At 35.3% G+C, this 22,865-nt stretch overlaps 3 protein-coding genes across 14 annotated transcripts in view; 2 read left to right on the top strand and 1 right to left on the bottom strand.

Moving 5' to 3' along the window:
• The first annotated feature begins 4,448 nt into the window (after window positions 1-4,448).
• Window positions 4,449-20,650, top strand: LOC130051727 (uncharacterized). 3 transcript variants are annotated; one of them, XM_056154293.1, is made up of 3 exons: window positions 4,449-4,484; window positions 16,051-16,267; window positions 19,194-20,650. In XM_056154293.1, exons 1-3 carry the CDS (start codon window positions 4,458-4,460, stop codon window positions 20,558-20,560), a joined length of 1,611 nt encoding a protein of 536 aa, XP_056010268.1. In that variant the 5' UTR covers window positions 4,449-4,457; the 3' UTR covers window positions 20,561-20,650. The 3 variants fall into 3 exon arrangements, with proteins under 3 accessions (XP_056010268.1, XP_056010269.1, XP_056010270.1); XM_056154294.1 differs by lacking the exon at window positions 4,449-4,484 and adding an exon at window positions 13,120-14,987; XM_056154295.1 differs by lacking the exon at window positions 4,449-4,484 and adding an exon at window positions 13,120-15,283.
• On the top strand, window positions 7,445-12,362 carry LOC130051728 (inhibitor of apoptosis protein-like). The gene is made up of 6 exons (XM_056154296.1): window positions 7,445-7,851; window positions 8,643-9,695; window positions 10,036-10,211; window positions 11,052-11,157; window positions 11,294-11,470; window positions 11,854-12,362. Exons 2-6 carry the CDS (start codon window positions 8,885-8,887, stop codon window positions 12,048-12,050), a joined length of 1,467 nt encoding a protein of 488 aa, XP_056010271.1. The 5' UTR covers window positions 7,445-7,851; window positions 8,643-8,884; the 3' UTR covers window positions 12,051-12,362.
• The window catches only part of LOC130051726 (uncharacterized), a 42,440-nt gene continuing 37,913 nt past the window's right edge, over window positions 18,339-22,865 (bottom strand). For all 10 annotated transcript variants that reach the window (XM_056154284.1, XM_056154283.1, XM_056154288.1 and 7 more), the window contains one exon: window positions 18,339-22,593. In XM_056154284.1, coding sequence (XP_056010259.1) covers window positions 22,300-22,593 — 294 coding nt within the window. In that variant the 3' untranslated portion in view covers window positions 18,339-22,299. The remainder of the gene's footprint in view (window positions 22,594-22,865) is intronic.

Genomic DNA, 22,865 nt, shown 5'->3' with positions numbered 1-22,865 from the left:
AAACATTTCCTAAATTTTGGTTCCAAAGAAGATGTAGACCAAATATCAAGGGCGCTAAGTATAGTGACGTTGAATTGCAAGTGTTCAAAATGCTCAAAACGGTACGAATATCTAGTGACAAACTTAATATGCAGGACAGAACACTTTAGAAGACGGCAATAGAATTATGGCCTACGCCGTCAGAGCCTTGATATCCTGCTACGGAGGGGACTGTCGTAAATCGTGTCAGAAATATTGCTTCGCGTGTTGGGCCCTTAAAACGAATAATTTAAAATCTTCTGTGTTAAGGAGACATTTTGATGTTTATACGAGTGACCTTGACGGGCATTTACCATGAATTATCTGAATTTCTCTTTAGGACATAAAATTAAAAATAAAATAAAATTTCTACACTCTACGCAGAAATACGAAATCTCTTAATTGGGTTAATTTACAATAAGGACATTGAATCAAGAAGTCATATAATTATGTGTGATGCTTATGAATGTCAAGGAAAGTCCATCTGACAGTTGCGCAAGGCAGGAGGAGGGAGAGGGGTTATTGTGCAATATGCGTATTGTAAAATTGATGTGAGATTTTGATACGTCTTTTGGATGTGTTAAGTGTTAAAACCGCTTACAACTTGGTACAATTGATCACCATGATGAGAGGAAGATGCATGTGTATGATATCAATTCAGAGTGCATTAAGGTTGCTCACTACACCCTGAAATAGTTTCTCAAATCAGTACAAATTGATTTAATCATAAAAGATATGATGATATATATCAAGTTTATATGCCAAAAAGGCAGAGCTAGAATATGCAAATTTGGATAAAAAACATTTTCAAAAAAAATTATTTCAACAAATATGAACAAAAGACTGTGATTTGAACTCGAGATCTGCGGTTCACCAGCCCAATGCTTTAATCACTGAGCTACCATGATAGACAAACAACTCGATCGATACAAATACTTTCACAAACATTTAAATCGCCATCTTGTAATGTAGTGTCACAAAGAGTATAAGATTTAGTGAAGTGAGCCACCTTAATATTGATAAATCACATGAGGATGGAGCTACCTTAAAGCATTCTAACTGTTCACACTATCACAGTTTTATTTAGACTATCTTAAAAAGTATGTCCTAGCTCGATCATTCAATTTTTCAAACAGTTTTGTCCCTTTCATACCTTTTGATGAACAATCTCATTTGACAGTGCAACTGTAATAGTTCTCTGTACTCTGGACAAATCTTTGAATCTTCTTTTCATGAGTATGCCATACATAAGACCGAATTCTGGGATAATGTCTTTGTAATGCTGCAACTGATGTTGTTTTTTTCGACTTGTCGAAATTGCTAATAAAACATCAACCAACAAAGGGTTTAAATCTAACATTTCTTTCAAAACACAGTTCCAGTCAAAAGATGTCAACCCATCAAAGTCAGTATGATTGAGGTAGCTAAGTTTTCGCTGTGTCAAATACTTGGAATCATCTTCTATTTTCAACATGAATAAATTCCACAAGGATTCTCTTAACTTATCAACTTCAAAGATCTTGTTTGCCAGTGAACTGATGGGGTCCATGTTGAGGATACTAGATAAAATGTCTTGAACAGTAGAAGTAGGTAGGGTACTGTTGTCAATGATGTGTTTTTTCAAACATTTTGTCTTCATGATACCTATAGTATCCCCATCAACATCACTGTATTCTTCCTCCATGGGTGTATCAGTCACAGGTTTTTGTCTAAAAAGAATTCAGTGATGTGCAAGATTCATAGCTACTCAAGAGGACAGTAATATATAAATGAAGCATTCTATTATTTTCTTTTTACATAGTGTGCTATATACATTAATTTTTCAAATATCAATAAATATTAAAAAATGCCCTTGTTAAAAACATTGATAATTTCTATTATGATATTTAATTCTATCAGTTAATAATAAGTTAAGGCCAGTTATAGTCCTTTCCATGCAAATGAGAATCTAAGAAACTCAAGACCAATATTTATTTAGTTTAACAATTCATTCATACTCAACTCCTGTGAGCACAGATGCCAAATAACTTGCATGTAAGTGCACTACATCATGTCATACAATGACGTCACTGCTAATATCTAATTTGCACTGATCAGTCAATCTAGCAGAAGATATGCCCTGGAAATTTGCCAGTGACTCTTTTATAAGGTAATGTGGAATTAAATATGCTTCAATGTTATTACTGTCCTAAATCTGTCAACCAACCTGTTCGATTGTTATTTCAAGAAAGCTATACTGAACCATGCACTTAGTCGATTGTTTCAATTGAAGTATTTGAATCATTATTTATGCAATAAACTAATAGCATTTGGGCAGCAATAAGGATATTGTGTAGAGAATTCTGTTTATTCTCATACTGATATTGTCTCAAATTATCTAGTGTATTTCCTCCACCAAAGTTGTTTTGTTGAAATAGTTTGATTTCCTCCATAGAAGTAAGCAAAACATAATGTCATCATATGACATCAACTGGTCAAAGTCAAACCTACACAGAGCATGTCACATATATAACATGAACAGGCTCAGAATATGTACAAGGGAAGTTTTAATGGACATAACACATTTCAATAATCTTATTTGAATAGAATTACTATAATTAGCCCTAACTCGCATGCATATATGGTTTCTTTACTTATGGCCCAAGTATTATATGTGCATAAAGAAAGGATGATGTGGAGTCTTAAAGAGAATCTATTTTTATAAAAACCTGTTTTCTATGACTGGAATTATTAGATCAGTTTGGCATGCAACATCAGTTTTAATCCGAATTTCATTCCCATTTCTGATGTCTTTGAGAGGAGAAATCAACAAGAAATCATTTGAATCCTGTTCTGTTGAGAGTAGAGTTCTGTTGTAGAAACTTCTGCATGATGCCCCTAAAACATTGTATTGAAACCATTAAACAAAAGTACTGTGTCATACTGATTAAGTACTGTGTCATACTGATTATCTAGTTTCAAGTTCAGAATAGTTATAACATTAATAATTCAAATACTATTGTAACAGGGACAAAAAAGTCAGAAGAAGAAAGGAGAAAGAATTCTAATATCAATACAGTGTAACAAAGTTAATGTGAAATCGAATAAAACCAGTATGTTCTCAAAACTGTGTTTGTTGAGCATAATTGCAAGACAACGTATACCTGTATTTTAAAAATCGATAAAATATTACATACAAGTACTTTATAATACATTTAGTATTTCAAGTTTTCTTGATTTTCTTCCATTTTTTTATCAACTTCAACCATACCTGTCCTAGATGAGTTAACCTCTTTGTTAATTGCAGAGGCACAGTTCCTCCAATATTCATTAGAAATTGGATGGGATGGGGGATTTATGTGCATATATTTTTCGAGACAATTCCTCTCTTTGTCTGTCCACTTAACACCTACATTCTAAAATAGAAACACATTTTTGAAATATACATTTCATCCCTTTATCTCTCTTTCCTGTATATTTCTCACATGTGTATGTAATTGTTGCTCATAGTTGTCTTTTCTCAACTGGTTTTGGTGTTTTCCCAGAAGGTGTTAGAGCATCCCTGTCCCTTTTCCTGTTAACCTTTACAGGAGTACTTGTTACAAGTGCAGTGCAGTATGAATGGTCATTATCATATGGAACTATAAAAGATGGTGCCTTTTCTAACTTCCTTGCATATCCATGGAAATTCTATTAAAAATATTTATAAAATTTGCGTTTTATGAGTCTTAAGATAGCTTATTAGTGCTATATAAATATATTATATAAACATGATAAATATATAAATTGATATACATATGCATATATGCCATAGCGGGTTTAAACTATTGCATTTATCCATGTGTTAGCTGCATGATGAAACACACAATAATTTATCTCTGGCCAGACTTGAACTGACATCTGCACACTTCACAGCATGCCGCACTACATTGTGCTACAAAGATTTGCAAAGTACATTCCATCTGCAGTACACAGGACTAAAAGTGCAATGAAGAGATTTTTAACCGTAACTGATCACTTATGAATCGATTAGCATAACATTTCGACAAAGTTCCATTCATAAAACATTCATAAAATGTACGAAGTCAAAGTAAACATACAACTGACAAGTTGCGCAATCACATGTTCTTCGTGTCGTCAGTTCATCGACTAAACTGACCCATTAAAAGGCTGTATCACGTAAAAACAACTATATTACCTGGTAAAACTAATGCAAATGAATAAAAAATTGCAAAAATACGGAAAGTGACACAGCGATTTGAGTCTAAATTCGTCACATAAAATCTATTCCCATTCACTTACCATGGCGGCGTCCATCTTGGATTGTTCCATACTGCGTTCCCCCCCCCCCCCCCCCCCCCATTAAATTCAACTTTCGGCAGCTCCCTGCTACAGAGTTGCGCATGCGCATTGTAACTTTTCCTTTCGCTTTGAATCCTGAACGGTAAACAAATTCAGTCATGATTGCACTAGCTATTTTCTGTGTGGTATGTTCCTTTTTAATCATTTTTTAAATTAATATGTTGACGTCGTTTAATGGAGTGGGTGCCAGGCCTACTGTGCGGAGCATTATGGGTAGGCCGGAACCAGGCTATGCGATACCTTGAAAATAGACAGGAAGTTCCGAATTGCTATTTATAAATCAGGACAATTTTTTTTTTTTTGGTTTGATATTCATAACATTTTATTGTATAAATCAATGCGATTTATAAAACATATTGCACATATCAATATTTGATATGCAAAGTGCAGATATATACGAATGAATCTGCGATATATGTTTGTTGATATAAAACTTGATGAAGTCAACAATGACAATGCATTAATTCCAATATTAATTCCATGCTGATATATCAAAGAAATCAAATATTATTCATCAGTAAATATGTACATAGACTTAGCATGCAAACATAGATGAAATAACAAAAGAAATTTGGATGATTGCAATATATATAACCATTCTAACAATATATTCAACTCATAAAATTGTGTATAACATGATTCCGACAGACCTACCCAGAAGGGCTTCCTTACTATAGGAAACGGTGCTGTTTTAATTTAGATGAAATTTTCATAATAATAATAATAATGATTATATTGGTAAATGAAAGAACAATTGCAGCAAATATGCATATGCTAGCAGCCTAACACTAGTCATCAGATAGCATGGTAGTTACATGCATATCAAAGTAAGTAAAAATAAATATTAAAAAAAAGACATAAAACCAAAAAAATAATAAAGAAAACTCATAAATATGTCTTTCAAAATTTGATTTTAGCAGACCTACCCTTTCGGGCTTCCTTACTAGGAAACGGTGCTGCATAAATTCCTGAACATCTTAACTTAAATGAATTTAAATCTTACATTTCTTTGTGATAGTTGTGGTCTTTGCATTCCGTTTTCTTTTTACCTGTCCTATTTTCTTTCCATGGGCACGAGGAGCAACAAATTTGGTTTTTCCATCGGTGGAAGTTACAGTATTTGGATTTTTTAAAATGAAGTTCCTACATTTATCAAAGTATTTCTGACGGTCTAGGTCAGTTTTTGCTACCCAAACAGTTTTGCTGACTTGGAACTGCTTATAATTTTGAGCAAGTCGAAATTGTCCTACACCTACAAGAGCACGTCTAATATCTTTGAATTGAGCTTGAACATAAGTGTTGATGGCATTAATTATTTCCGTCAGAGGTTTGGATTTCCAATGTGCCAAATGTTTTAATACATGGTTGATGGATTCTGAGTTGTTATTTGTCCAATTTTCAAGATTATGGGGGGGGGGGATCAAAGTTTTACACACAAATATATAGGGAAAAACTTTAAAAATCTTCTTCTCAAGAACCACTAAGCCAGAAAAGCTGATTTTTACATGAAAACTTTCTGACATAGTGCAGATTCAAGTTTGTTCAAATCATGGCCCCCGGGGATAAGATGGGGCCCCAAGGGGGGATCAAAGTTTTACACACAAATATATAGGGAAAAACTTTAAAATCTTCTTCTCAAGAACCACTAAGCCAGAAAAGCTGAGATTTACATGAAAGCTTCCTGACATAATGCAGATTCAAGTTTGTTCAAATCATGGGCTCCGGGGGTTGGATGGGGCCACAATAGGGGATCAAAGTTTTACATACAAATATATAGGAAAAATCTTCTTCTCAAGAACCACTGAACCAGAAAAGCTGATTTTTACATGAAAACTTTCTGACATAGTGCAGATTCAAGTTTCTTCAAATCATGGGCTCCGGGGGTAGGATGGGGCCACAAGGGGGATCAAAGTTTTACATACAAATATATAGTTAAAATCTTTTTCTCAATAACCACTGAGTCAGAAAAGCTGATATTTACAAGAAAACTTTCTGACATAGTGCAGATTCAAGTTTGTTCAAATCATGGTCCCCGGGGGGTAGGATGGGGCCACAAGTGGGGGGGGGGGGTTACATGCAAATATATATGGAAAGTCTTCAGATATGGGCCAAGGTGACTCAGGTGAGCGATGTGGCCCATGGGCCTCTTGGGTTTTTTTTCTTATCTCGAACTTGTTGCTTATTTTTTGGACCTGCTAACTCGTCGTGCTTTAATGTCAAATCATTGTAGACCTCTAAAGGAGTTTTCTGTTTAAGAAGTGATGACATTTCATCCATTACATTTCCTGGGGTTCTAACATACTCTGTTTCATCTATATTTGCGTTCCCATGACTTGAAAGACCAGGAAAAGTTCCTATATATTCACAAATCATAAAACCTGAATCCTCATTAACGAGGCGTGTAATTCGTTTTTTGAACATTTTGTCCTTTTTGAGCGATGAGTAATACCTTTCGAGTGTAATAAGACTAGAAGGAGAGGGCTGTGGAGAGATTTTATCATAAACGATTTTGCCTTTTACTTTTCTCTGAAAATGGTAAATCCCTTTACGCAAGAAAATGAGCTTTAATTTCCCATCATTTGTTCTGAGAAAGACAGATTTAGGGGTAGCCCCAGATTCGGTTGCCCAAATACCACAGTCATCAGGAAATGAACGTTTACAAAAATACGTTTTCATTCACACCAGGGGGGACATTGTCAAGAGCTTTAGACTTATCAGGGTTTTCCAAAATTGTTACCAAAACCTCAACAGGTAAAAAGTTCCCATTCAAAGTACCGTAAGAAAATACGTGATCTGTGCCCTCTGTGTTTGATACATTTGTGGAATCATCAATAGATTCAGGCTCACAACTTTCAAAAACATTGTCTGAACTTTCATTCGCAATACAATCAGATTCACGACTTTCATCAACATCTTGCACCTCAATTGTTGGTATTTCGCCAGTATCACTCAAATTTCTTGACATAAGAGGCACAAAGTGATTTGGGTTGAAAGTTTCGTTGAATGGCAACATTTGTGACCACATGATAGTGCTTATAGCCTGGCCAGATTTGTTCACACCTTCACCTACTACTTTTCTAGAAAATGGTTCTGACAAAAACTCCATTGTTAGCTGAGGTGGAAAGTATGAACGTATTGGCTGTCCTATACATGCACTTAAAGCATAAATATGCATCATCTCCGAAAATGCCCCTGGTGTAGTAACAGATTTCAATAAATCATGATACTGACTGACAAAAATTCTGTTGTCTTGGATTAGATCTACAAATCTTTTGTGTTCAACGTTATAAAACACAGGATTAGATAGCATTTCAATGGCAGTGAATAATCTGTACAATAAATGATGCGATTCAGTGCCTAACAACGATCTAGATATGGCTCTGTACAAACAATTACCATCACCTACAGTCTTGGCAGGATACACACTAGAGAGTATGATTGGATGAAAATGCTTTAGAATGCCACATGCAACGGAGTCCATGCACATTTGAGGTATATTTGGTACAGCACCCGGTAGTTGAACAGCATATGTTGTGAGCAACATGGTCTCGAATTTAAGTATAGCGTTTCTGTCCTTGGTAGAGGCATTCACTGCACGTTGAAGTCTGAAATAAAAGCATATATTATAACCTCTTCTTTTTCCACGGGAATGATATGATTTTATTGATCGTCATGTCGCGTTTGAGGACACCAAATAAGACAGCCTGTATAACCATTTAATGCGTTATTTTTTATACAAATATTTTGAGGAATTGATCAGCCTTTACTCTGAATAGAATGCATATTTGTTTAGATTAAGAATCATAAACTAAATCCGTTATAAGATTGTGTAAAAATCCCAACATTATTAAGTTTAACGAGTTAATGAATAATCAATACATACTTGTGGTTTTTCTTATCACCATTAACTATAATCATAGTTATAGATGTATATGTTTGTTTGTACCGCATGTACCATTGATCTGGTTTTGAGTGAATAAATGAGTTGAACTGAGACTTTATAATTATTTGCTATGAAAACAGCAATTTACATGTGATTGCGTATAATTAAGTTCTAAATCAACACAATGTGTTATTTTATCGTAATTAGATGCGAGTTTAAGAATCATTTGCTCAATCGTTTAAGAATTAAGGTTATAATTAACTGAATATCAAAGTGACATATGTATCTACTGAGTATATGCCAGACAGTGCATGAGACATTGTTTGTGAATTTTGTGCTTTTTATCACTTAATCACAAGTTGTTTACAACTATGTGCAGTTGTTGACATTCTAATTATAGATTCACATTGACGAATGGCCTACATATAAAAGCAAGATAGTTCCGGAATTTTCTAGATTCGTTGTTTATTTAGATATAAAAGCTTCGATGGGCACCAGGACGTTTAAACAAGAGTTGAACTATATTTCTACACCTGCTCATCGACAAACAATATTTTGCTACAAAAAAGTGTGAAATTGTCATAGTTAAAACTGTGACGGATTCATTAAAGAATTCTAAAGAGAAGGGAGACTGGCGTGAAAATGGAATCGCTGATTGATAATGTAACTTTTTTCAGGAATAATTCACCTGATACTTCAAGTGTGTGTCCTGTTACTGAACTGCCGTTGTACTATGAGGAGTGTGCAAAATATCCACACATGGATGTATCTCAAAGGATGAAATATGAAATTGTCAGGTACTCCACATTTAGTACTTTAAAGAAGAAGTGCCCAATCGCTCTCATGAAGCTTTCTAAAGCAGGTTTTTACCACGATGTTGCTTCAGAATCCATCAGATGTTGTCAGTGTGATTTTGTTTACAAAAATATCCAATCAAACGACAATCCAATGGAAATCCACTCCAGAAATTCGCCTAATTGTAACTTTGTGAAAGAAAGCTACACTAATAGTCATTTAGCTACATGTGAAGTGAGCGGAGATAGTCCACACATACACGCCTCTGATATTGGAGGGGCAATAGGCGGATCATTACACGTTCTTCATCAAAGTCCACAACAAAGAAACATCACTCCCTGTGAGACCCGGGCATTAATGCAAATTGTGCCAATGTATTCTCTAGCAGAAAACCAACCTGTTTTTACAGAGAGGAACACCTCAAACCTGACACCTTCTCTTCAGCAAATCCAGCCAGCTCCTAGTCAGGTGATCCATAGTAAAAATCAGCGGCTTGGAGTTAAAACCGAAATATTCAAAGACCTTGGAATTTGTGTTGAAAAGCCGAAGTACCCAAAATATGCCATCTTGGCCAAAAGGAGGGAATCTTTCCAAATGTGGCCAAAATCAAATCTTGTCAGTCCAGATGAATTGTCCCAAGCTGGATTTTATTATAATGGTGCGTAGTTTTAAGCAAATTTATTTTTAGGATTCAAATTTGAAATAATTTAACTTTCGTTGAATGATTTAAGTTATTCTATTGTTCAACGAAAAGCATGTTTTATAGAGATTTTTCCAGATATGTGAAGTTTGAATAAATGGAGAAGAAATGCAGTCAGATTAGTTTAGATATACAGGTCTAATTTCATCAAGTAAGTGACAACTGCATAAAAGGGGCTACTCTTAAGGTGACTGCATCTACAAAATAATACATTTTGACGACCAACCAAATAACTTTTTTTTAATTTTCAAATCACAAAAACAACAACAAGATACAAACATTTTGTTCATTTTAATAGGATCTAAGGATAGAGTTCATTGCTTCTTCTGTGGTGGAGGACTTGGAGAGTGGGAACGAGACGATGATCCGTGGATCGAGCATGCACATTGGTTTCCCAACTGTCCATTTGTTCGGCAATGCAAGGGGGACGATTTCATCAAATGTGCCAAAGGGAAAGTGGATGAGGAGTTGATGGTGAGGTTACAGATAATACTGAATGTTAAGTTAATGGTGAGGTTACTGATAATTCTGAATGTGTTAAGTTAGTGGTGAGGTTACAGATAATTCTGAATGTGTTAAGTTAGTGGTGAGGTTACAGATAATACTGAATATGTTAAGTTAGTGGTGAGGTTACAGATAATACTGAATATGTTAAGTTAGTGGTGAGGTTACAAATAATTCTGAATGTGTTAAGTTAGTGGTGAGGTTACAGATAATTCTGAATATAATAAGTTAGTGGTGAGGTTACAGATAATACTGAATGTGTTAAGTTAGTGGTGAGGTTACAGATGATTCTGAATATGTTAAGTTAGTGGTGAGGTTACAGATGATTCTGAATATGTTAAGTTAGTGGTGAGGTTACAGATAATTCTGAATGTGTTAAGTTAGTGGTGAGGTTACAGATAATGCTGAATGTGTTAAGTTAGTGGTGAGGTTACTGATAATTCTGAATGTGTTAAGTTAGTGGTGAGGTTACTGATAATTCTGAATGTGTTAAGTTAGTGGTGAGGTTACAGATAATTCTGAATGTGTTAAGTTAGTGGTGAGATTACAGATAATTCTGAATGTGTCAAGTTAGTGGTGAGGTTGCAGATAATTCTGAATGTGTTAAGTTAGTGGTGAGGTTACTGATAATTCTGAATGTGTTAAGTTAGTGGTGAGGTTACTGATAATATTGAATGTGTGGAGTTCAAATGAAATTTAATTATGCAACAAATAATAATGATCTGACGCATTTCTGATCCATTCATTCAAGAACATTTCTTGTATACTAGTATGACAATCAAAATGAATGCATTTATTTTCACTAACCAGATGAACGAAAAAGACCTATTTCAAACAGCTGCGTTTCAAAGTTTGTTGGAGATGGGATATACCAAAGAACAGATCGTGAAGGCGTATGAGCAAATAGAAAACAAAGGTTATTCACTATTGTCAATGTATTACTAAAAGCATAATATATTGATATATCTATCGGCAAGTCATATTATTGTCATCGTTTTCACATGTAAACATACGACTTACAGGTAATGTAAGAAAATTATTTCTCTCCTCAGAAGTGCCCCTTTATGCAAAGCAGTTGCTGGAGCTAATATGGGATACTGAGGACAAAAGCAAAGACGAATGCAACCAAGAAAGAAATCAAGGAGCTTGTTCACAAGAAAATCCTAATCAGGATATACTAGAAACACCTTTACAACTACAAATTGCAGAGGAGAAGCAAACAAAACCAGGTGAGGCAAACAAGTTAGGTAAGGAACCAATTCCAATGAATGGATGTCTGGGAAGCAGAGTGATTAGCGCTCTCACCAGACATTCTAACCGCTGAGACCCGGGTTTGATTCTCCTGATTAGCAGTGTTTGTTTGTGAGAGGGTATAGTAGTCGCCCACTCTGATATGTAGCTTTTCTCTGGGCACTCACACTTCAGTGACCCCAGAATTCAAGCCGACGAGAGACACTAATATAAGTTGTAGAATTTGTTTGTTAATTGTTAATTGTCTTAATGTAAATTAAATTTTAGAAAATAATAAATTTAAAAGTAATTAAGATTCCAAATTCCTTTTTCTTTGATTGGTGTTCTATTTTAATTTTTTTTTTTTAATTTCCCACTGCAGATTTTAAGGCATTGGTTACAGAATACGAGGACTTAAAAGGACAGACAATGTGTAAAGTTTGTATGGATGAAGATGCAACTGTTGTGTTCTTACCCTGCGGTCACATGAGTACCTGTGTCAACTGTGCACCTGCCATGCGCAGTTGTCCCATTTGTCGATCGTTTGTAAAAGGAACAGTTAAAGCAATTTTAAGTTAAGATCACTGATATAATACCTACAATCCATATATGCCAAACAGAAATCAATGTCTACGCAATTTTCCTTTCATTCTGTGATTTTTGTAAATTCATTTATATTTTTATAAATGACTTATTTTTGTGTTGTTATATTGGTATGACTATTTTTTAAAAGTTGTTCAATATAATTTGTGCTTAAGCCTTCTTTGATTTTTCATTGTATTCATATTTTGTACATTTTAATTTCTTTTGTGAGTTCATCGTTTGTTTTGTTTTGCATATTGGAGTCATTAAATGAACTGATATATTTATAAAATAAATTTTGTCATTAACTATAGTGTTTTCTACTTCATCAAATATTATTTATGCAATGAGTGACCGCCTTTCTCTAAACGAATGACCAAATTAGTTATTTGCAGTAGGATAAAAGTAGTACACTTTTAAGAAATCACTAACTATACACGATTAAAATGTGTCAAGCTATCAATAACTATACACGATTAAAATGTGTCAAGCTATCACTAACTATACACGACATTGTTTATTCTTATTTTAACAATTCGAACATTTCGTTTAGAGATGTTCTTTATTCATCCACAGTGGCAATACTGAATGCCTGTAATAGCGAGCGAACCTCGCTCCAATGATTACACATATAATGAGTAACGTGATTTGCTCTTCATCAGCTGAAAAAAGATTGGTATTACCCGTAATGCATCTGGAAAAATGTCGCCGTCACTGCGGTATTCTTCATTGACAATCCTGTAATTAAGATAATTAGATTGTTTAGAAAGTACCATAAACGTTTTTAGCTCACCTGAGCTGAAAGCTCAAGTGAGCTATTCTGACCGTCTGTCCGTAAACTTTTTACATTTTCGACTTCCTCTCCAGAACCACTGGGCCAATTTCAACCAAACTTGGCCAAAAGCATCCTTGGATGAAGGGCTTTCAAGTTTGTTCAAATGAAGAGCCACGGCCCTTTCAAAGGGGAGATAATCACAAAAATGCAAAAATAGGGTGGGGTCATTTAAAATCTTCTCAAGAACCACTGGGCCAGAAAAGCTGATATTTGCATGAAAGCTTCCTGACATAGTGCAAATTCAAGTTTGTTCAAATCATGGGCCCCGGGGGGTAGGATGGGGCCACAAGGGGGATCAACGTTTTGCATACAAATATATAGGGAAAGTCTTTAAAAAATTTCTTCTCAAGAACCACTGCCAGAAAAGCTGAGTTTTACATGAAAGCTTCCTGACATAATGCAGATTCAAGTTTGTTCAAATTATGGCCCCTGGGGGTAGGATGGAGCCACAAGGAGGGATCAAAGTTTTACATACAAATTAAGGGAAAATCTTCTCCTCAAGAACCATAGGGCCAAAGAAGTTGACATTTACATGAAAGCTTTCTGACATAGTGTAGATTTAAGTTTTGCAAACATCATGGCCTCCAGGGGTAGGTTGGGGCCATAATAGGGACTAAGGTCATCTTCTGTTCTTGGTTTGCATAAACGACCTACCTATTGCACAACATTAGATGCTAAAATGTTTGCAGACGACTGCCTTGTCTACAAAGAGATCAAGAATAATACTGACGGAGCCAAACTCCAAGATGATATAACATCCCTTGAGGCATGGGAACAAAAATGGCAAATGTGCTTCCACCCAGAAAAGTGTACCGTCATCAGAGTAACCAATAAACGTCAGCCCCTGCAAACACAGTGTCATCTCCATAGAAGTTGTGGGTAGCGGGAGGTACCTGGGCGTGATCACCATCAGCGAAGACCTACGATGGACAAGGCATATTTCTAACACCATCGGAAAAGCAACAAGAACATTGGCCTTTCGTAGAAGGAACTTAGGACGTTGCAAAACATCAGTCAAAGCAACAACCTACTGCACTCTGATCAGACCGTCGATCGAGTATGCATCAAATATATTTGACCCACATCAATCTGTCGTGGAAAAAAAGGAAATTGAACAAGTACAGCGAAGAGCAGCCCGCTTTGTCTTCAACTAATACACATATACCACACCCAGATGCGTTACCTCTCTTCTTGACCAACTAGATTGGGATTCTCTACAGGACAGAAGAACTCAACATCGACTCGTAATGCGTTATAAAATCTAGAACATTCTTTTGGACAACCCAGATTCTTATCATACCCCAGGATATAACAGAACATGAGGGACATAGATATAGACAACCTAGAACCACCAAGGAAATTTTTAACAACTTCTTCCCTCGATCGATCAGAGAGGGAACCACTTACCGGAGACAATGACTACCGGAGACAATGACTGCAGCATTAACATTGGAAGCATTCAGGGCCAGTTTAGCTTCGTGCCCTGCTTCCAACTACTGCACCACTGAACTACAGCTCGTCTTATTCAAAATTATATATTATATGTAAATATGTTCAGTTTTATCCCAACCGGCTATAAAGCCTTCTGTTTTTGTCCGAGCTGGATTTTACCCAACACTCAATCATGAGTTCAACTCCGTAGTGGGAGAAGTATAGCATGCTTAATCTTATGTTATACGAAATAAACGACTAATTTACTAGAAATATTAAAATATCATGAAGGAACCAAAATGGTTAAAAGCATTTGCATATTGAATTTTAATTGTATCTTTATTTGAATTCACATACTATTATGCAACATCGGTCTTTTAGCATTAAACTGGTCCCCATCCCACAATGCTGTTCACGGAATCTCTTCATTGAACGAGTCCGAATATCGTAGTAATTAACACACTTTCACCACTGCGACCCGTGTCCAATCCTTAGTATCGGCGGTGGTTGTATGTGAGAGGGTATTGTGGTCGCCCACTCGGACATGTGGGCTTCCTCTAGTTCCTCCCACGTCCATGACCCCATGCCGACGAGAATTTTTGTTTTTACATGGTGCGCGAGCGGAATCATGCGATCAGACCATTTTGTGTGCTTATGACGAATAAGCGGTATGCACGTTTATGTACATTTATATATTACTAGATATAACAGATATGTATGATATTTATTTCCACCTTGATTAAATACACACGGTTTATATTTACTAATATTTTGACTTCTGGGGGTCGTTAAGAAGTTATATTTAAATTGAGATAGTTGATCTATAAACAATGCATTGGGGATTCCACTGAGGTGTATCAAACTTGACTGTGACGTTTCATTATCTACTGATCTTGTCTTCGAAAGTTACATCAGATCTATTAAAATGCACAAAAACCTGATATAGCCATACTATAGGAAAGAGGTAAGACGTGTACATGAAATACATTTTTGTTTCAAACTTTTGAAAGATGAAATACCTTATCTAACATGCATATTTTTAGAATATGTGTACGTTGTTAAGAATTATTTTTCACATACATTTTTAACTTTGCTTGAATTGTCTTCAGTTTTATATTATATGTCTGATAAGGTGAAAATGACATACACTGTGGACATAGTTTGCAAATTTAAATATTGATTTGTACAAAGTAAATGTGTACAGACATATTACATAATGGGTTTCCCTTGAATGACACAATCTTAAGCTCTTTCAGAGTAAAGCTTTCTGTGTAAACTAACCGATATTAAAATATTTAGCCTTTTCAATGACGAAATCTAGCTAGCCCTTAAACGAAATAGATTATATTAATCTCGGAAATACAACTGCTGCCAACAGTTCCAAAAATGAAGAAATTGATCCCCAGGTTCATTGTTGATATTGTCTGGCATGACTCTGGCCCAGTCAACCCGATACCCATGGACCACAAATTTCACAACTCCAAGCTCATTATAACTACGTTCTCTGTTTATATGATAGAAGTGCAGGAAGAAAACACATTCTAATCATTATTTGACCAATATGATTTAGATATCTCTGAACTCGTCAGCCATGGACCATGAGCTTCCAAATTTTGGTAGAGATCCCCATGTTTTGGATTTATGTACTACATGTAGATAGGTTTTGAAGCTTGTTTTAAAAGGTTTTGAATTTAATATGCATGTCATCTGTTTCAATTTCTGTATTATAAGATGGATTCTTGTCGCAACTGCAACGAGAAAATGACAGACGTTTTGAGGACAATGAAAAATATGGAATCGGTTTTAAACGATGTGAACACTATGGTTGGTGTATTGGTACAAAATACACTTCAACAAACATACCCTTTGGGAGACGTTACAAGTGCTCCTGGTAAGAAACGACGTACGTGTAGATCTTCACATCGCTTTCCAGAGAGTTCAGTTAAAGGTAATTATCATGATATGCGTTAAGTGATTTTCTGAAGCAAGGAAAGTTTTTATAGACTACCAATTTTTCTGTGTTTCAATCATAAATTGCTTATAACAAACAAAGATCAATATCATATATTTAAGCTTCGATTTCTGTGATACTCATTTATTTCCATGTAGTTCGTGCGTTCAAGTCTAGTAGGTGTTTATTTTTAATATTAGGTTCTACTAAACCGGCATTTTTTTTTCACTAAATGGGGCAAAAATGCTTTTCATTTTAGACATATTATTGTACATGTCCACTTTCCATCCATATCAGACCTCTCTGCTGTGTGCGTGTGGCAAGACGGTAACCTTCTCCGACTTCAAAAATTGCTTCACAAGCTTGGATGTTTATCATGAACTAGACGAACACGCCTAAATCCTGACACAGGGTGTCGGTTATGATATTAATTCTTGAGCTTTTTTGGTACAACATCTCGGTAAAACCAACCTATAACACTTTTGCCCTTGGGCACCGGAATTTGTACGGCTATACCATCACATGAGAAGAATATGCAATAAAGAACCTTCTTTGTGCTAATGGTTCTTTTGGCAACTACAGGCCTTCTACCGTGTTTAGTTAGCCATATTTTGTTTCCAATTTTTCTTACTGGTTCGAAATAGTGAACCCATGTTTCGTCACCAGTAACAATGTTTGCAAATTGTCTTTGATTGAATTTGGGAAACAATTTGAGCAATTGCTTAGCGGTTTGTACTCGTACCCGTTTTTGGTCATCTGTCAATATACATGTATGTGGTATCCATCTGGCAGAAATATTTCATACTTTCAAAATACGCTTCAAATGAAATGCATCCGCGATAGTGATATGCCAACAGCTTTGGCAATACCATGAATCGTGTATCTGCCATCACTTTCAATTATTTCCCTGACTTTTGCCTTGCCTGTTACAGTCACAGGTCGGCCAGATTTTGCTGCATCTTTGACGGACTCTGTGCCTGTCAGAAATTTCTCTGCCAACCTACGAACTATCTTTTAAGATACCTTATCAGACCCATAAACTTCCCCCAATTCAGTAAAAATCTGCATTACCGAATGACCGAGTTTTGTGCGAACTTTTACATAAGCTCTAATTTCTTGAATATTCTCAACCCGATTCCCAACCATTCTTACAACAATGGTCAACGACTGGCTCTATTGAAATGACTAAGTTTTAAACTATGTGGAGCTAAAGGCTCGTGTTTATACCGTTGGAAAGGTATTGAATAGAGCTATTCAAGAGTATCAGCATCCATGAAATCGTGCAAAGCGTCATCGCGCTGTGGTACAATACACATTACATATTGAACAGCCCTCGTATGTTTAAAAGAAAAGAAAAATTCTGGATAAATCAAATCTAAAAAGGAGAAATGTTACCCCCTCTTCCACTTGTTTTACACAACAAGCTATATTCTTATCTTTAAATTGTTTTGAACTTAGCACTTAGTTTTACAGACGGCTAGTAATGAACAATTACAATAGCTACATTCGCTTGGGCTCATTCTTGGGTATGTGATCGTGTAGATGTTAAACTTATACGGTTCCAATTTTGATGCACCAGATGCGCATTTCGACAATTAATGTCTCTTCAGTGATGCTCAAGCCGAAATTTTGGAAATTCGAAATGACAATAAACTTGTAAGAGCTAAAAGGAAAACTAGAGTGCCAAAAACTGGAGCCAGATTCGTCTAATGATCAGAGCTATGCATGAGGGAGATATAATCCTTCATTTTGAAATGAATTTTTAAATTTTATCGCAGCAATTAAATATACAAGTGTACATCCGTATTTTCAAGCTAGTAACGAAGTACTTAGCTACTGGGCTGTAGAGACCCTCGGGGACTAACAGTCCACCAACAAAGAACTCGACCCAGGGGTCATAATGTAAAACTTATACGGTACCAATTTTGATGCACCAGCTGCGCATTTCGACAAATAATATCTCTTCAGTGATGCTCAAGCCGAAATTCGAAATGACAATAAACTTGTAAGAGCTAAAAGGAAAATTAAAGTGCCAAAAGATGGAGCCAAATATAATTAACAAATCATATCCAAAGAATACATTTAATCAAATAAAAATACGTCACTACCTGTAACTTTTACGCCCACCCCTCAATCTATGGCATGTCAAACGTTGCAATATTTGATCTTTTCCATTAATTTGTATAGCATAATTTTTTATTTGTATTGTTTAATTTTTCATTTGTATTTAAAATATTTTTCATTTATATTGTACAATTTCTCATTTGTATTATAATTCTTTTTCGTGTGCATTGTATAATTTTTCATTTGTATTGTATCCGAGGGATTGTTTACTTTGATTTGTTATGAAGGATCGCATTGCTTTAAATCATGGATTGATTATCAACATCAGAAAATCGCACATTTTTATTAAAAAGCATAATGAAAATGCATGTAAAATTAATTGTGGATATCAGGGGAATCGATTATTGTATAACAGACATACAACAGAGAAAATACCAGCAGAAGATCTAGAGTTATTGCCTTTGGCTTTTTTAAAATATAGATGATTATAATAGAAAATATAGACTTATTTTGGTATCAAATAGTTCACCAGATTTTTTTAAATTTCTAACGTGCACGAAGTTAATCAAATAAAGATTTTGCAAAACCCTATGATATCACGTTAGGGTGGAGTTACCTTAAAACAGTAATTTAGTGGCGTAATATGTGTGTCTTATATGACGTAATTAGTAGGGGCGACAATTCTATTATTCGTTTCTATGAATAACGATATTTGAATAGGTATATTGTGTATTTACCTTGATTAAAAAATCCCACAGCAGTCAACTTTCAAAAATGGTTTTATTTTTTTTCACCTTGCCTTTACTTGACCTATAAGTTTACTAATGTTTGTGATGGATATGTTTTTTTCTTTATGTAGAAAATGTTCACAAAGAGGTGTTGCAAGAGAAGTACCAACAAATTGTCAACAGACTTGATTTTTCAAAAGATGACATACTAGATAAACTTGTTGAAGGTGAAGCCATTTCACAGTCAGACCATGAAACCATCCTGAAACTAAGCAGTAAAAGAAAAGACCAAAACCGATTTATCATTTCCCGTTTTCGGCGATACGGGACAGACAACTTTGAAAAATTTTTGGAGTCTTTAAGAGATGAATACCCAGACTTAATGAGTGAAATCAGTTTATCTTATGAGGAAAAAATGAATGCATCTACAAAGAGAAGGTGTGCATACTGCATGATCATACAGACTGTTGATATTTCAGACGTCTTGGATGCACTTTTTGAAAATAAGTTAATCGATGATGGAATCGTAGAGCAGAAAATCAATGGGACGTCCGCGGCTTCTTTGTGGATGCAGGTTTTTGTTCAACTGAGATCCGCGCCATCGACACAAGAATGCAAAGACATTCTTGTCGACACTTTGCATTATAAATACAGAGATATAGCAGAAGCAGTAAAAGTCAGTCATTTTCATCAACTTTTTTCGTGTTCTTGCAAGTTAGTTTGTCGAAAAAGAATGTCGATTGCTGGAGGTTTTCAAACTGACGGATCTGGCAGTTTGTCTGATGTAAGTTCAGCCAGTACCATTAACGAGCAATCTAGATCACACCGGTCACGTCCTTCACCAGAAAAAATACCAGGTACCGAGATAATCAGCACTCCTGGCAACAATAGTGTAATTACAGAAAAGTCCGTTAATGCGTCTCGATCTAATGACAAAGAAATCGATGTTTATTTTAGTACATCGGGAACTGGTCTGCTGGACTATGAAGAGGATAATATTCCAAGCACTGTCAAAAGGGACGGGACACGAAGGCATACGGTAGAAATTTCTGAGAACCTTTCCAAATTCCATGTTGTAGAAAATCTAGTGGAACATAAAAACACATGGCCAAAAAACAAATCAAAAGCGAAATATAATCCAGAATTTGAAGTACTGAAAAGAAAGCTGAAATCTGTAATTCTGCCGACACTGCAGGGTGATACTCAAAAGTCAATCAAACCACGCACCTTTCCTTTAAAAGGAACATATACTGGAATTAATTCAGAGCGATACCAACAGTCAGCTAATACAGCTAAGGATGTGTTGATGGATAAGGAAAGGGTAGCCAAAGTTTCAAAGGGTTCACACACTGATGCTGTTACTTATTGCCAAATGTCTAATGAACCGCAATTTGGAGGTTACAAAGAAAGCTCCTTTGAGAATGCTCAACAGGAAAGTGTGTCAAAACTGTCCATGCAAAGGAGAAAAAGAGAATCACCAAGGTTTAAAACAACATAAATTGTACTGAATCAGTGTAGACTGGGAAATACCATATAAATATACGTGTATATGTCTCCAATCTTCATAAACAACTATGTCGGTTTTCAATTCTGGAAGTACTTGACTTGCATATTTAAAATTACTTTTAGTTTATCTAGTCCTCTGAATTTTTAGAATTATATAAAGTACATTCACTTCGTATTAGAAACTGCAACAATGCATATGAACTACTAAATGGAACTAGGTGTCAAGTCCCCGTTAGTTTTCAATAAATGGTATTTGTCGCATGCTTCATATATGAAAAGTAAACAACATGGACAGTAAAACTCTAAGAGGACAAACAGGAATATCAAAGCTCTCATTGTACTATATGCAGAATGAAATGTTATAAATAGTATTCTTGAAACAATTGCATCCATATAATTAATTGCTAATCGTTTCAACATAAGACAGAACCACCACATTATGCTGCAAAATTTTTGGAACAATTAACACAGTTGATACATATTCAGTTCCTTGAAAATAAGCAAATTTAGATATATGAAATCATGACTGTAAAGATTATGACATGTGAAATGTGAGCTTGAATTGAATAGCGTGGGTCAGAAAACACACAATTAAGTATTCTAGGATTTGAAATTATTAGATAGTTAACATTTTGCATTTATAAGACGGCTTTTCAAATTTTTTACGAAGCATATCTTCGTGAGATGTGCTTAAGAAGAAAACCAAATATTGCAAAGAGTTTACATAAACATCAGTATACAAGTACAGTAATCAACGACCCTGTCCACTTCTCTCTAAATTCTAAGTATGTGAAAAAACGGCTATATTACCTACAATTCAAACATTTATATGGGAAGTAACAATGGAGAAATAGAGGGGCCTGTTCAAAACAAATGGCCATCTTATCTATTAAAATAAAACCCGGTGGCGGATGTAGAGGGGCCAGGACCCCTATTTATAGACCAAAAAAATCAACAACAAAAAATAGTAGAACACCAGCAAAAGATTTGACATTATACATACAAAAATACATACAAAAATAAACAAATCGATTATTTGTTGTTATTTATTGATTTTATTATGTATAGAGAATAACAACCCATAAAAGTAACTATAAAGCCTTCAAACCTTGGTCATTGCCCATTTTAACAAACCCTGCATTCGCCACTGACAATCGTCTACCTTTAGACCTTTATGGTGAAGATATTAACGAACAGTGATCAATCTCATAACTCCTATAAGCAATACAAAATAGATAGTTGGGCAAACATGGACCCCTGGACATACCGGAGGTCAATCACAATCCAGCTAAAAACGTGTTATACTTTTGTCTTACAGGGTTCTAAGACTCCTACTGCAAATTCACCAAACCTCTAATTAGGTGCCTTTTCGTAGACATCCGCAAAGGAAAAGTAAAACAAATGATTACATGACAAAAAATAAAAATATTGAACCAATCACCATAAATTTTCAATGAGTCACATCAGGTGAAAAGCTCTACAATACTTTCTTTGATGATTTCATTAGGATTCTGCTAAAATCCTACTTATACACACACTAAGTAATAACTTAAAAATTATACACACTATCTGTAACAAAAAAAATGTTCCTTCGTCCAGGTACAAAAATACCAGTATTTTCTAATGTAAGTAAAAAAGTAAATAAACACTCTAAATAAGAATCCAGTGATTTACATTTCTAATGTCTTCAAAGCATGCAGAAGAGAATCTAACACTGCTTTGATTATGAAATTAAGGAGAGAGTCTTGGTTGTGCCACGCCTTTCGCTAACACTGGTCCATTCTCATGTAAATACAATGCTGGCCAGACAATGAAATCCAGATACCCCCCTGTTTTGGTATACCGCCTCAGGATATCTGTTTTAAATTCTGTTCCCCGTCTGAATTCGAACCGGACAAACACCGGTGGTTCACGGATTCTCATTCTCCAACACAGGCTTGCACAATGGCGAGCGTACATCTTTGTCTTAGTAGACACCGTAACATCAACTTCCTTTAAAATTGAGGGAAGTCTTGTCAGAAACATCTGAAAAATAATAAACGTTTTCTACTTATGATCTTTAACAATTTCTTCGAGCAGTCATTTTAACAAATCCCATTGTATCACATTCACCAGGATGCTGTGTTTATCGTTATTTCTTCTTTTCTTTTCATTTTGGGCTGAACAACGCAAGAAGTAATAAGAACATAGAATGATTTCCCCCCAAAATGTAGGTCTGGTGAGTCGAGACTTCAATAAATGATTCAGTGCTAAATGTCATCCAAAGAAGCTTCATCGGTTTGCAAGCCCAGAATGTC

This window comes from Ostrea edulis, chromosome 2 (genome assembly GCF_947568905.1).
Source record: "Ostrea edulis chromosome 2, xbOstEdul1.1, whole genome shotgun sequence".
Lineage (NCBI taxonomy): Eukaryota > Metazoa > Mollusca > Bivalvia > Ostreida > Ostreidae > Ostrea > Ostrea edulis.
The sequence above is the reverse complement of the archived record's forward strand: the minus strand, read 5'-3'. Positions and strand labels throughout refer to the sequence as shown.

Excerpts from the sequence above, each read along its gene's own strand:
- LOC130051727 (XM_056154293.1), top strand. The coding sequence starts at position 4,458 with ATGATTGCACTAGCTATTTTCTGTGTG. Across the intron at positions 4,485-16,050 it reads CACTAGCTATTTTCTGTGTG|ATGGATTCTTGTCGCAACTG; the intron begins GTATGTTCCTTT and ends CTGTATTATAAG. Across the intron at positions 16,268-19,193 it reads TCCAGAGAGTTCAGTTAAAG|AAAATGTTCACAAAGAGGTG; the intron begins GTAATTATCATG and ends TTCTTTATGTAG.
- LOC130051728 (XM_056154296.1), top strand. The coding sequence starts at position 8,885 with ATGGAATCGCTGATTGATAATGTAACTTTTTTCAGGAATAATTCACCT. Across the intron at positions 9,696-10,035 it reads AGCTGGATTTTATTATAATG|GATCTAAGGATAGAGTTCAT; the intron begins GTGCGTAGTTTT and ends TCATTTTAATAG. Across the intron at positions 11,471-11,853 it reads GGAGAAGCAAACAAAACCAG|ATTTTAAGGCATTGGTTACA; the intron begins GTGAGGCAAACA and ends TTCCCACTGCAG.